We start from the raw sequence: 14,117 nt of genomic DNA, 5'->3' as shown, positions 1-14,117 counted from the left end.
ACCCATCCACAAAGGCTGGCCAACGTAGAAGCACTGAGCTGCAACCACCCAGCATTCCCAGTGGCGTGGGCGCTGCCAGTACTGATGCAATTCTCCCTTTTTATAGCCAAAATGAATCCTTTGCAATACATTGTTAGATGCACGGACAAATTCAGCATTGTAAAGTCTGATCTACCCCGCTAATAGCATTACCATTATCAATACTACGGACGGCTCACATGCAGCATAAAGAGACACACTAAACAAGAAACCCGAGATCCCAATGAACCAACGTAAAACCACTGGAGGGCAATTAGGCCAGTAATACAAATCTATACACTCGCCGCTAACAAGAAGTTACAGCAATAAGATGACCACATGGAGTCATTAAAAGGGGAGCAAATTGTAAAACCATTGTAACAAAAAGTGATAGATTTATGTATATTCCCATTCTCTGCAGGGGAGAGCATTAGCCCTTGACCTAGTACAACCCCACCATGCTAAGTCCATAATATATTCGTATTCCAGCTTACTCTAACTTATCATTGCATCCTTCTTATTCAGATAGCTGCTCCTAGAGGATCTTGGATATTCTTTTCCTATATTCCTACTCACTATATTAGCGAGTCCTATAGAGATGAATATGGTCTTAACTCTTCTCTCATAATTATCTTTAAAAGAAACAAAAATATTGCTTAAAAACATAACATGCTTCTATAAACCCAGCCTTGGTGCTCATGCATTTGATCGCAGTACAGCTCTGTTTACCACAATGTTGTAATACGGCTTCCATAGAGGTGCAAGAGATTTTTCTTCAAATGCTTTCAATTTTATACAATAGGCACGCCAAGGTTCCATCTGAATCCGACAGAAACTACTTGTGGTGTGCTCCACTGAAGTATGAATCTCTGGTAGATGCAATGCTTCCAGAGAATATTTTTCTACACAGTCCAATGAAGCTCATGTGACTAGTTTTAGTTCCCAGCTACGCACCTTTGTCATATGTCCATAGATAAACATGGCCCAATTAACAAAAAAAACACTTGGGATTTCTCAAGAGCAGACCAATTGTTTTACATTGGCATGTTTAGCTGAGCATGCTATACCTGGCATCATTTATTACATGGTGTAACAAAATGTAAATTACCAGGATATTTTGCCAAGAGTGAACATTTACAGGCTGCACATTGTCATTCATCACTATATCTGGACGATCCCGACAGAAAAACTAAGCTGGTCAACTGCATGCCTAGAATGTGCAAGGGTTTGATCTTTCAAGGAGTCCAACACTTGGAGGGTATCAAGGCAGCAGTTCTGACCCCTGTGTAGTGCTAGTAATTGCAAGCGCTGCTCTCAATGAAAACAATGGGTGCTGTGCTTGTAATTACAGGCTGAGGTCCCATTGACTTAAATGAGAGCTGAGCTTGCAACGACAAGCACCAGGTGCTACACGGGGGTGGAGGAGTGCTTCTGCTCCAACCCTGGTGTATCCTGGCAGCTGCTGCCTGGATAACCCCTTTAAAGTTTTTTTCCAGATTCCAAGAGTCAGTTGAAAGATTAAAAGGGGTTGTCTCGCAGCAAACATCCAAATTTTACATTACCCCATTCCCCCTGTCACCCCCCTGGCATAAAATAGCAATTTAAAGCGTTTAAGCCGCTTGCTACTCACCGATCCGACGAAATATGAAATTTAAAAAATCTTCTGCCTAAGATGGCCGCCGGTCCTTTCCCAGGGATGCACTGCTGTTTTCTCCCATGGTGCACCGCGGGTCTTCTCCCATGGTGCACCGCGGGTCTTCTCCCATGGTGCACCGCGGGTCTTCTCCCATGGTGCACCGCGGGTCTTCTCCCATGGTGCACCGCGGGTCTTCTCCCATGGTGCACCGCGGGTCTTCTCCCATGGTGCACCGCGGGTCTTCTCCCATGGTGCACCGCGGGTCTTCTCCCATGGTGCACCGCGGGTCTTCTCCCATGGTGCACCGCGGGTCTTCTCCCATGGTGCACCGCGGGTCTTCTCCCATGGTGCACCGCGGGTCTTCTCCCATGGTGCACCGCGGGTCTTCTCCCATGGTGCACCGCGGGTCTTCTCCCATGGTGCACCGCGGGTCTTCTCCCATGGTGCACCGCGGGTCTTCTCCCATGGTGCACCGCGGGTCTTCTCCCATGGTGCACCGCGGGTCTTCTCCCATGGTGCACCGCGGGTCTTCTCCCATGGTGCACCGCGGGTCTTCTCCCATGGTGCACCGCGGGTCTTCTCCCATGGTGCACCGCGGGTCTTCTCCCATGGTGCACCGCGGGTCTTCTCCCATGGTGCACCGCGGGTCTTCTCCCATGGTGCACCGCGGGTCTTCTCCCATGGTGCACCGCGGGTCTTCTCCCATGGTGCACCGCGGGTCTTCTCCCATGGTGCACCGCGGGTCTTCTCCCATGGTGCACCGCGGGTCTTCTCCCATGGTGCACCGCGGGTCTTCTCCCATGGTGCACCGCGGGTCTTCTCCCATGGTGCACCGCGGGTCTTCTCCCATGGTGCACCATGGGCTCTGTGCGTTCCACTGCCGATTCCAGCCTCCTGATTGGCTGGAATCGGCACACGTGATGGGGCAGAGCTACGCGATGACGCGTAGAAGGGGACGGAGCCAGAACGCCGCTCGTGCTGGACCGAACAGAAGCCAGAAGACCCTTCTGCGGAAGCGCGTCTAAAAACGCCAGAAGACATTAGAATTAGACGGATCCATGGAGACGGGGACGCTAGCAACGGAGCAGGTAAGTGAATAACTTCTGTATGGCTCATATTTAATGCACGATGTATATTACAAAGTGCATTAATATGGCCATACAGAAGTGTATAACCCCACTTGCTGCCGCGGGACAACCCCTTTAAGCCATTCTTATTTTCCTTTTATTTCAGTAAACACTTATGTCCCATCCCCAATCATCACTATTTTGCACTATTTCTTGCAAATTGCCACTTTTAAGGGATGTTCTGGAAGATATTGTATATATCTACCTTAATAGCTGCACGATTCTGTCTTCAGAATTATACTGACACACTGACTGTTCTGTCACATATCAATGTCCAATGTGAGATTAGTTGAGAAATGCCCAAACTGTGCCCAATAAAGACATCTGTATGGCTTACTCATCCAGTCATTCTTGTCACGTGGTTCTAGTTGGTAAACTACATATAAAGTTAGTTTAACAAGTCAGACTAGTTTCAACTAGGTAGAATATAGAAACAATTTTGGGAGAAAACTGGGGAATACAACAAATGTAAAGGGAAGTGGTCATATTTGGATTATTACCCAATAGGCATGAAGAGAAGTTTTTGGAAAGTTATGGCTATTCCATCTAGGTTAAACAAACCAACTAAATACTGTATGCATTTTAAACATTAAGGTGCCAATAATATGTAAGGATTACTAAATAGACTGTCCAGTTGCATACATGTTGGATAGAATGTCAGGGTTAAGTCGCTACCTTGAACCCAACCATCCTATTTTCTGCAGAACCGAATTAGTGGCTAAAAGCATGAGCAGACGTTCAATCACGGTGATTGGGAGAGAAAACTTCTGGAAACAGTCAGATTTAGATCAATCTGTAGGAGTATGGGTGGTTTCACATCTGCATTGGAACATCAGTTGGAGCTTCCGTTGCAGATCCAGGATACAGCACTTTTTCTTCCGGCAAGAAGCCGAGCAGCTAAGCCGAAACTGAACAGATCCCATTATAGTCAATGGGGTCCGTTCGGTGCTTTTCAGTTCAGTCATAAGACTGATTAATTCATCCCCGAATAGAGCAGGAAACTGGAACCCGAGATGCAGGTGTGAAACCAACCTATGGGTGTGTATTTCTATTCTAAAATTTTAAAACCTTTAAAAATATTTAATGTTTAAGGCTGATCTCAGACGGCCGCAGATCATGGCGAGCTGACCGCGAGCACACGCAGCAAGTACGTAACTCCGTATACTTCCTGCACGCCATTTATCATTATGGACTTTCTTGCTGTATATGCGCATGTAAAACACCCCAAGATAGAAAATTCTGCAATATTTCAACTGCCATATTTTTGTGTAATTTGTGTGAGCGGCAACATGGCCACCTAGGCAGATTGGTACAGCATATTATGCGTGCGGAATACCCCATATCGACACTGGGTGGGAGCTGGCCCAAGAACAAATATTTACCTTCTTTGTGATGGTGGCTGGATGCAGTTTATTTCACCACCATTAAGTTTAAAACAAAGATGTACTGCTGGAAAATAAAACCGAAAAGTAGAGATTCTTATCGACCAGGCAGTTCCTCAATAATTCCTAAGTATTCAGCAAAGTTTCTTTACAGCAGAGTGACAAGTTTTCAGGGCTCAGCTGTTGGAATGAACTCTAGGGAAGTCGTAGTTATAACTTATCTTAGCAAATGATGCACAATGTGGCCAAGCAACAGCTTAAAAGTAATAGAGTCAGTGAGGCATGCACTCTTAAAATTGAACTCACTGCCTGCGAGCTGAAGGATTACTTTCAAGGTCTAAACAATTTAAAGTCATTTAAAAGAGCTATGAAGGAACATGGTCCACCAACTATTTGGTCTTCGTAGTATTTGGTGCTGTTGTGTGAAGCAAACTATTGTGATAAATCACAATATCCGAGAGTAATAAAATGCCAGATAAATTAAATGATCTGACCGCTTCGTTACAGATAAAAACATTGAAAAAACCGCAGCCAGTAAACGATATTCTAGGGAAGGACAGCGACGTGTTTAGAAGACCAAGAAAAAGAGTTTAACAATAGCAATGGTTTCTTTCGTATACCGTTCAACGTAACGCAGTGCTTTCCCCAGCATAGCGATAAAGGTTTTCACAATTTCATGTAAAAAGGCAATTGGGACCATCACTAAGCGGGCTTTAGTTCTCCGTGACATAAAAACATGCATCCCCTGTGTTTTAAAGCCATGTGAGCTATGGATGTGACAGGTCCATGCTGTCTGAAAGTCGGCAACATGGAGCAGTCATGGGGTGTCATGAGGTCATGGGGACCTGGATTACACAATTCCATTCACATTAGCAGGTTTGAATTACGTAATCCACTGGCAGAAAACAGAAGGCAGCATGTTCTATTTTACCATGGATATCCACGACAGTCCATAGTGCTCCATGGTCACAGATACACCCGCAGCCCATAAGCAACTACACTGTGTACGGGCTGCGGGTACCAGAGTCATCGCCAAGCACTGGTGTAGGAAAGGACACGGATTACTTACCGGTAGTCCCTTTTCCAGGAGTCATCACGACGGCCCCATTACATATGGAGGTTGCCCTCTGACCCAGGTAGGGACAGGAAGAGTTTAAAAGCACCTCCCTTTCCACCCATGCTTCAGTGACTTATAAATCATTACGGTGGACAATGTTTACTAAACCAAATTTTACCTTTATTCGGTCATATTTACATTTGAAGAACATAAATTATTCTTAAAGGGGAGGGAACTATGGGCCGTCGTGATGACTCCTGGAAAAGGGACTACCGGTAAGTAATCCGTGTCCTTCCAGAGCGTCATCCCGACGGCCCCATTACATATGGAGTATACCAAATTATACGTGGCCCTAGGGTGGGACTACTGCCTGAAGGACTTTACGTCCGTAACTCAGGTCTTTGTCCGACTGGACGTTAACCCTGTAATGTCGGGTAAATGTATGTATACTCGACCAGGTCGCCGCCTTGCAGATCTGCTCGGCAGACGCCTGGCCTTTTTCTGCCCAAGAGGAGGAAAGAGAGCGAGTGGAGTGAGCTCTAATTTTTCCCGGAGGGTCGAGACCCCTGGCTTTATATGCCTCTTGGATGGCGGTCTTGATCCACCTCGCGATGGTGCTCTTAGTTGCCGTCTTTCCTTTTGCCGGCCCCTGAAATTGAATGAAGAGGTTATTATTTTTACGGAAAGAGCGGGTGGCCTCTAGGTACGCTAGAACAGCTCTCCTAACGTCTAGGTTATGAAATTCTCTCTTTCTCGTTACGGGGATTTTGACAGAAGGAGGGCAGAGTGATCGTCTGCTCCCTATGAAATTTTGACACTACCTTCGGAAGGAAGGCTGGGTCTAGTTTGAAGGTAATCCTGTCGTCTTGTATTACCATGTATGGTTCAATACATTGTAATGCTTGCAATTCCCCTATTCTCCGAGCCGATGTTATGGCAACTAAAAGGGTAACTTTTAGTGTGAGCAGCCTCAAGGAGAGTTGTGAGAGGGGTTCGAAGGGGGATTGGCAAAAGCTAGTTAAGACTATATTTAGGTCCCAGGTAGGAAAGGTTTCTCTAACAAAGGGTCGAAGCCGTTCTGCCCCTTTGAGAAACCTACGCACCCAGCGGTGTTCTGCCAAGGGAAAATCTAGATAGGACCCTAGTGCTGCTGTATGGACTTTAAGGGTTCTAGGACTAAGGCCTTTTTCTAGGCCTGCCTGCAAAAATTCCAGGATTACGGGAATGTCAATTCCTGGGATTTTCCCTGGCTCTATTTTACAGAACTCTGTGAATTTTTTCCATATCCTATCGTAGATGGCTATCGTGATAGGTTTACGGCTTTTTGTTAGGGTAGTAATTACATTATGGGAGAGTCCCTTCCCACGCAGTATCATGCTTTCAGCATCCATGCTGCTAGCTTCAATTTCTCGACCCCTGGGTATGTTAGTGGGCCCTGGAGGAGAAGATCTTCTACGGCTGGTAGTAGGAATGGACCCTGGATCGCCAAGGCTTTTAGCAGGGGATACCAGGGCCTTTTGTCCCACATAGGGGCAACTAGTATGACTGACGCCCGGCTGGTTTGGATTTTCCTGAGGGTGCGGGGGATCAGTGGGAAGGGAGGAAAGGCGTAGGCTAGGTCCATGTCCCAGCTTTGGGACAGGGCGTCTACCCCGCGTGGATTGTCTCTGGGGTTCAGCGAGTAAAAGTCCTGGCACTTTGAATTTCTCTTCGTGGCGAACAGGTCTATCTGCGGTTCTCCCCACTGGCAGATTAGTTGGTCGAAGACTCGCTGATTCAGTCCCCATTCTCCTGGATGGATGCTCTGTCTGCTCAGGAAGTCGGCAGCGACGTTTGTGGACCCTTTTAAGTGGATCGCTGAGAGGGACAGCACGTTGGATTCCGCCCAGCGGAGTATCTCTGTTGCCAGTCGTTGCAGGTGCGGGTGTCGCGTTCCCCCCTGGTGACGAACAAATGACAGAGCTGTCATATTATCGGTTAGGATTTTGACATGCCTTCCTTTTATAAGGGGTTCTGCCGCCTGAAGGGCTTCCCAGATTGCCCTTAGTTCTCTGAAATTGGATGAGCGTTTAGCTACTTGGGGGTCCCAAATCCCCTGTAGATTTTGGTCGGCTACTTGGGCTCCCCATCCCGTTTTGCTGGCATCTGTTGTGATGGGTACGGTAGATTCTTGTGACCAAGAGGTACCTTTGCTTAGGTTCCTCTGTGAGGTCCACCAGCGTAGGGACTCTTTGACTCGGACGGACAGGCTCACCTTCTTATCCAGGGATGTCTGCCGTTTGTCCCAGTTGGCAAGGATAAATCCTTGTAATTGCCGGGTATGGGCCTGTGCCCATGGGACTATCTGAATGCAAGCCGTCAGGATGCCCAGCACCTTCATTGTTTCTCTAATGGAAACCGCCGTAGCCTGACAGAAGGATTTTACTCTTTGGGTGAGGTCTTCCTTCCTAGATGATGGAAGCCGGGATTCCTGGATGTGGGAGTCTAGTAATACTCCCAGGTACACCTTTTGTGTACCAGGGTTCAAGTCGGACTTCTGCTTGTTAACTATCCACCCTAAACTGTTTAGGGTGGATAAGACCATGGATAGGTCTATACGCATGGTCTTCTCCGTCCTTGACACCAACAAAAAGTCATCCAGATACGGAAATATGCGGATCTGATTCCGCCTGAAGTAGGCTACCATCTCTATAACGATTTTCGTGAATACCCGAGGGGCGGTGGAGATTCCGAATGGAAGGGCCGTGAATTGGTAATGTTGGATCTTGTCTCCCTCCCGCAGAGCAAACCTCAGGTACTTGTGATGGGCTGCCGTTATTGGGACATGGTAATATGCATCTTTAAGATCTATGGTGCACATTACACTATCTCGATCTATTAGTGGGACGATGGATCTTACTGTTTCCATCTTGAATTTTTTGTACGAGATAAATTGATTTAGGGCTTTAAGATTAAATATAGTCCTAATGGAACCATTCGGTTTTTTTATTAGAAATAGGGGGGAATAGAATCCCTCACCCCTTTCATAATCGGGGACTTGTGTAATGACCCCTAGGTCCTTAAGTTCCTGAACGCCTTTTATGAGGTTCCCTTGTTCCTGTAGGGACCCCGGGGAGGTTATAAGGAATCTCCTAGGGGGTAGCGAGTGGAATTCAATTTGGTACCCTGCTTCGATTATTCGGAGTACCCAGGGGTTAGACGTTACCCCTTGCCACTGGCTTAGATAGCCCGCTAATCTACCCCCTGTTTGTTCAGGGGAGGGTTGGACTTCCTTACCCCGACCTCCCTTGGGGTACGACCATCTTCCAGTCTTCCCTTTCCCTTTAACTTCGGGAGGAGGCTGGCGCATCCTCTTCGGGAAGGATGGTTTCCTGAAAGGTTGTCTGTCAGGCAGGGTTTTACTCTTGTCGCCGACTTTTTCCAGGATTTTGTCCAGGACGGGCCCAAACATATATTCCCCTTGGAAGGGGATGGCGCAGAGCTTATTTTTGGATGTAATGTCTGCGGCCCAAGTCTTCAGCCATAGTGCCCTTCTCGCTGAGTTGCTGAGGACTCCGGTTTTTGCCCCGTATCTTACCGTCTCCGCTGATGCGTCAGCCAGGAAGGCGGTAGCCATTTTTAAGAGGGGGAGACAGCTGGCCAACTCCTCTCTGGGGGCCCGATCCTTTATGGAGGCTTCTAGCCTGTTTAGCCAGAGCGCCATGGATCTAGCCACTGAGGTTGAGGCTATGTTAGCCTCGATGGTGAGGGATGTTGCCTCCCAGGCTTTCTTCATTAATCCGTCGATTTTTTTATCCATCGGATCGGATAGCTGGGAGGTGTCCTCGAAGGGCAAGAGGGTCTTCTTGGCCACTTTTGCGATCTGGATGTCCACCTTGGGGGTTTCCCTGTACAGGCGGACGTCCTCGGTAGCGAATGCGAGCCGGTTTCGGATCTCTTTTGGAACAGTGATCCTTTTTTCCGGTTCCTGCCATTCATCTATGATCACTTGCTGCAGCGTCTGGTTGACTGGGAACATGATCTTTCTTCTAGATCGGAGGCCGCCAAACATCTCATCCTGGATTGTTCTCGGCGGGTTATCTTCCTCAATTTGCATTGTTTCCCTCACCGCCTTGATGAGGTGCGCAATGTCGCTTGATGAGAAGTAATATTTCTTCTCGTCTTCTATGGGAACTGGTGGGTCCTCTAATTCCCCTTCGGACAGGAGCTCCAGCGATTCACCGGAGATCGAACTCGCCGACTCGGTCTGTCTAGGTCTTTTAGGGACCCGTGACGGACCTGGCTGGGCCTGGGGAAGGGACGCCATGGAAGCCTGCAGCTCTTCCCTTATCATGCAGCGGATATCGGATTTGAATGCTGCTTTCTCCTCTGCGAGAATTTTCCCCGTGCATCTGTGAAGGCAGAGCAATTCACTGTTATAGCAGTGCAAGCGTTGGATTCAGGAGCATTACTTGCGGTAATACACTCACTCCTCGCATAGGGGTTTTTTATAGCTCTCCTCGAGCCTTTTGTTGCAGAGGACGCATTTTTTCGATTTTTTCCTCGGGTCCATTTTCTTTGGACCCTCCTTATCCATCTACCCATGAAAGTGGGGGAGAGGGGAGACAAGAAAGGGAACATATATGCATCCGCTGTACAAGTGACCATTTGCGCATGTTTTGGCGTATAGCCTACTTACAGTTGGTAGGGTGTCAATCTCTCCCTCACGTGCTGAGCTGTCGCGGGTAGACATACTCACATACACTTGTCTGGCAGTCAGCAGGAACCTCCATGGAGTTTAGCCTGCTTTTATGGGGAGGATTTTCAAATTTGGCGCCATTTCCGGGTTTTTGCCGGTAGCCACGCCCCCTACGTTGTGCGCGTGACGTCACCACGCCGGATGACGTCACCGCTATGCGCCCGAGGTCCAGGGAGGCCGCCGCTGCCGTTCCCCTGCCAGGAGGAACTATCCCATCACAGCAGCGGCGGCCCGAACATGCGATCCGCGCGAGGGAGACCAGCGCTACTGGGCGACTGACGGCTCCGTCGGCAGCGCAGGTCGGGGATGCAGGGACTCTTGAGTGTGCGGCCCCGACCTCTACCCCTCCAGGGGGGCCGCACAGCGTGCGGTAAGTATTTCTTTGCGGTAAGTCTTCTTGCCTCCGCAGCTTCCTATCTCCTGCAGCTCTGGAGCTGCTCCTCTGTCCCACCGTAGGGACAGGAAGACACTGAAGCATGGGTGGAAAGGGAGGTGCTTTTAAACTCTTCCTGTCCCTACCTGGGTCAGAGGGCAACCTCCATATGTAATGGGGCCGTCGGGATGACGCTCTGGAAACAAAGGTATACACCTGTGAGAGTAGGCAGTTATGCGCAGTACATTACACAGCCATACGCAGCGCCACGGCCGGGCTCACAGCGAGGATCCTCTGCGGGCCTCCACAAGCAGATTTCACATCTGGACGTGAGTCCAGCATTATTCAGACTGCAACCTGTAATCCGTAATTTACAAGAAGCCCCGGGAACGCTCACTTTCTGCAGTTCCAGGAGCAGCTTGTTGAGCACCTTCTGTGTGAGATCACCGCACCAAGCTTACGAAGACTCACAGAGCGACACTTTACACCTCATCCCTGGAACGGAGGTCAAGAAATACCCCGTAAAGTAGCATGGGAGGAGGGATAGTCAATTTTATTACCCCATGTGCCAATGCCAACCAGGCCCCCATAATTACTTAGGTCTTCGAACATACCACACAGTTTACATTATTACTTTTATCTAAGATTCAGGGAAAATCAAACAGAAGGAGATTGGGGAATTTTTAGGGAGTCAAAGTCAATTTTTTTTTCCACAAAAGTGTGAAATGGGGCCTAGAATTTATTAATTTGCGCCCTGAAATCCAATGGGTGTTCCGTACATTATAGGGAGAGCCATGTGTCCTGTAAGTAAATTGTGCTGTCTTCAAGAACGTACCTATTGTAGCCCCAAACAGGGCTAACCATTTTGGGGTGAAACTCTTCATTCCTTTGTGTGCTGTACAAAAGCTTTTTAAAATGACGCAATTGCCAAAAAAATGAAAATATTAAATTTTTTTTACTGCTTTGCTTAGATTCATTCATAAATTGTTGGGTCAAGATACACAGTACACACCTAGACAAATTCATTAAGGGGTCTAGTTTTCAAAATGGGGTCATTTATGGGAGTTCTCCAGTCGCTCAAGAGCTTTAAGTGGGCAATGGGGCCTAAATCACTTTCAAGCAAATTTTCTGTTCTGAAAGCCACCAGCTGCTTTTTTCGGTTTGGGCACCGTTGTGCATACCGACATAATTAAGTGTCATTTATGCTGCATGATTAACGCTGTAAAAAAAAAAAAATCTATGGCAGAATTGATGCGTTCTCTCCCTGTTATCATAAAAAAAAGTTTTACAATATAGTCAATGTACCCAAAAGTGGCACCGATAAAAACTACAGTTCGCCACGCAAAAAACAAGCCCTTATACGACCGCATCAACGGAAAAATGGTGAAGGTATGACTTTTAAAAAATGAAAAAAATCTGCCAAAAATCGTTGCGCCCTTAAGCCCAAAATAGGCCGTGTCCTTAAGGAGTTAATGTACCATATAATATACTGAAAAACTTTAAAAGTTATACGTGGAGTAAAATTAAAAAAATTTAAAAAAAAAAAAAGACATTCCGCCATCTTTTAGTGTGGCTTTTTTTCTTCGCCGCACAAACTGCTACAAAAGCGACATGATAACTTTATACCAAACTTGAATAGTTTTTTTTTTTACTATACTATTTTTTCCAATTATTTTCTGCCGTCCTCTTGTGCGCACAACAACTTTATTTTTCCGTTGACGTAGTTTAGTGAGGGCTTATTTTGTGCGGGATGTCCTATAGTTTCTAATAGTACCAATTCAAAATATACGACTTTTTGATCGCTTTTTACTGTTTTTTCTGGGAGACAGGGTGACTGAAAAAGTGCATTTCTGGCGTTCTAATTTTTTTTTTCGGACGACGTTCACCATGTGGGAAAAATAATGTGCTACTTTGATAGATCGGACTTATATGGATGCGGTGATACCAAATATGTATTTTTATTTTAGGCTTTAGATTTTATAATAGATATGGCAAAAAGGGGGTGATTTACACTCAACTTTTTTTTAATTAATAAAACTATTGATTTTTTTACTTTACTTAAAAGCCCCCCCCCCCTATAGCATTACGTCAACTGCCATCTGACAGGCAGTCTATCAAGCCACCCCACGGGGACGGCTTGATAGGCAGAATGCTAAGGCAGCCCTGGGGCCTTCCAAAAGGCCCCGGCAGCCATGGCACCTGCACAGCTCCCCCAATCTCACTGCAGGAGGCCGTGCGGGACCCCTGAACATCGCTCAGGAGATTTATTTGCCACTGACAGTGGCATTTCAAGGGTTAATAGCCGCAATCAGCCGAACGCAGCCATTGCCCGTGTGTCAGCTGTAATAAACAGCTGACGCCCGCGCTGTGTGCAGAGAAGTCGCCCCGCGACCTCTGCATACATGCCCCGACGCTCCAGGATGTAAATGTACGTCCTAAAGCGGGAAGGGGTCTAAAAAAAAAACAAGAACGGAATTACAAGCGCACCTTGCAATAGACCACCAAAACCACTTAAAAAGACTTAAACTGCAACATTATCACTCGCACAACAAAGCGAGCAAATTAATGGCCAATAGAGTTAAAGCAACTAAAGCTAAAACGAGAATCCCTTAATATCCCAAACGAACAGGGTTTATAGCTCACAAGAAATAGCGATGAATTCAGCAAATACTATAACTCACTTTACAACTTAGGCCATGACAAAGATACCCCCCAACCTAATGAGTTAATCAATGCATTCCTATCTACATTAGCTCTCCTGTCTCCCACATAAACACAACAGCTGAGCCTCCCTATCATATTGCAAGAAGTAGAACAAGCTATTCGATTGTTAAAGACAGGCAAATCTCCAGGCCCAGACGGATTCTCAAGCGAATATCTTAAACTATTTAAGCCAGTTCTGTTCCCCTATATACAGGACTTCTTTAATCACATAATGTCAACAGGTAAAGTCCCCCTGGAAAACCTAAAAGCAATCATAGTTACCATTCCCAAGGAGGGTAAGGCTCAAGAGACCCCAGGCAATTTTCGACCTCACGCCTCAACTCGGATATTAAACTATATGCAAAAATAATAGCCAACCGCCTGTTTCCCATTCTGCCCAAACTTATTATAAACGACCAGGTGGGCTTTACGAGAGGACATCAGGCTCCGGAAGGAACAAGGCGACTGATCAATCTTATAGCTGGGGCTGAAGCTGCGTGGATGCCTTCTCTGCTCCTTGCTTTGGATGCGGAGAAGGCATTCGACAGGGTGCATTGGGGGTTCATGTGCCGGATATTGGAGAGATTTGGCCTTTCTGGAGCGATCCTCTTGGCCGTAACCGCTCTATACCGCCCCATCAGCTTCTGTTCTAATGAATGGCGTTCTATCCAAACCATTTCAAATCACTAACGGCACACGCCAAGGATGCCCACAATCCCCCCTTGTATTCTCAAAGATCATGGAACCACTGTCGGAGGCAATAAGGTCTATTCCACATATTGAGGGCATCCCTATAGGGACAAGCATGCATAAAATTAACCTTTTTGCCGACGACGTAATACTAACCCTAACAAACCCGTGAGCTTCACTTCCCCAGGGGATTTCTAACTTGCAGCAATTCAGAACCATCTCCTACCATAAAGTAAACCCTACCATAAAGTAAACCCTACCAAACAGATGATGGGCATTAACTTACCAAAAGCAGATGAAAAGTATCTTAGAGCTACATTCCCATACCAATGGTGCCCATCTTCTCTACCATACTTGGGCATAATCTTAACCCCCTCAACTGACAACCTCCCA

General features: G+C 47.0%; 2 protein-coding genes across 2 annotated transcripts in view; both read right to left on the bottom strand.

Annotated features, from left to right (window-relative positions):
- PIGN (phosphatidylinositol glycan anchor biosynthesis class N) overlaps nucleotides 1–14,117 on the bottom strand; it is a 351,259-nt gene that overhangs the window by 186,332 nt on the left and 150,810 nt on the right. The gene's annotated exons all lie outside the window — the stretch shown is intronic.
- Nucleotides 5,379–10,522, bottom strand: LOC136578953 (uncharacterized). Its single transcript, XM_066579177.1, has 2 exons — nucleotides 8,497–10,522; nucleotides 5,379–7,159 (listed from the first exon to the last, which is right to left on the bottom strand). Exons 1-2 carry the CDS (start codon nucleotides 9,551–9,553, stop codon nucleotides 5,955–5,957), a joined length of 2,262 nt encoding a protein of 753 aa, XP_066435274.1. The 5' UTR covers nucleotides 9,554–10,522; the 3' UTR covers nucleotides 5,379–5,954.

The sequence above is a fragment of the Eleutherodactylus coqui genome, chromosome 9 (genome assembly GCF_035609145.1).
Source record: "Eleutherodactylus coqui strain aEleCoq1 chromosome 9, aEleCoq1.hap1, whole genome shotgun sequence".
NCBI lineage: Eukaryota > Metazoa > Chordata > Amphibia > Anura > Eleutherodactylidae > Eleutherodactylus > Eleutherodactylus coqui.
The sequence above is the reverse complement of the archived record's forward strand: the minus strand, read 5'-3'. Positions and strand labels throughout refer to the sequence as shown.

Excerpts from the sequence above, each read along its gene's own strand:
- LOC136578953 (XM_066579177.1), bottom strand. The coding sequence starts at position 9,553 with ATGATAAGGGAAGAGCTGCAGGCTTCCATGGCGTCCCTTCCCCAGGCC. Across the intron at positions 7,160-8,496 it reads GTACCCCAAGGGAGGTCGGG|GGGGGAACGCGACACCCGCA; the intron begins GTAAGGAAGTCC and ends GTTCGTCACCAG.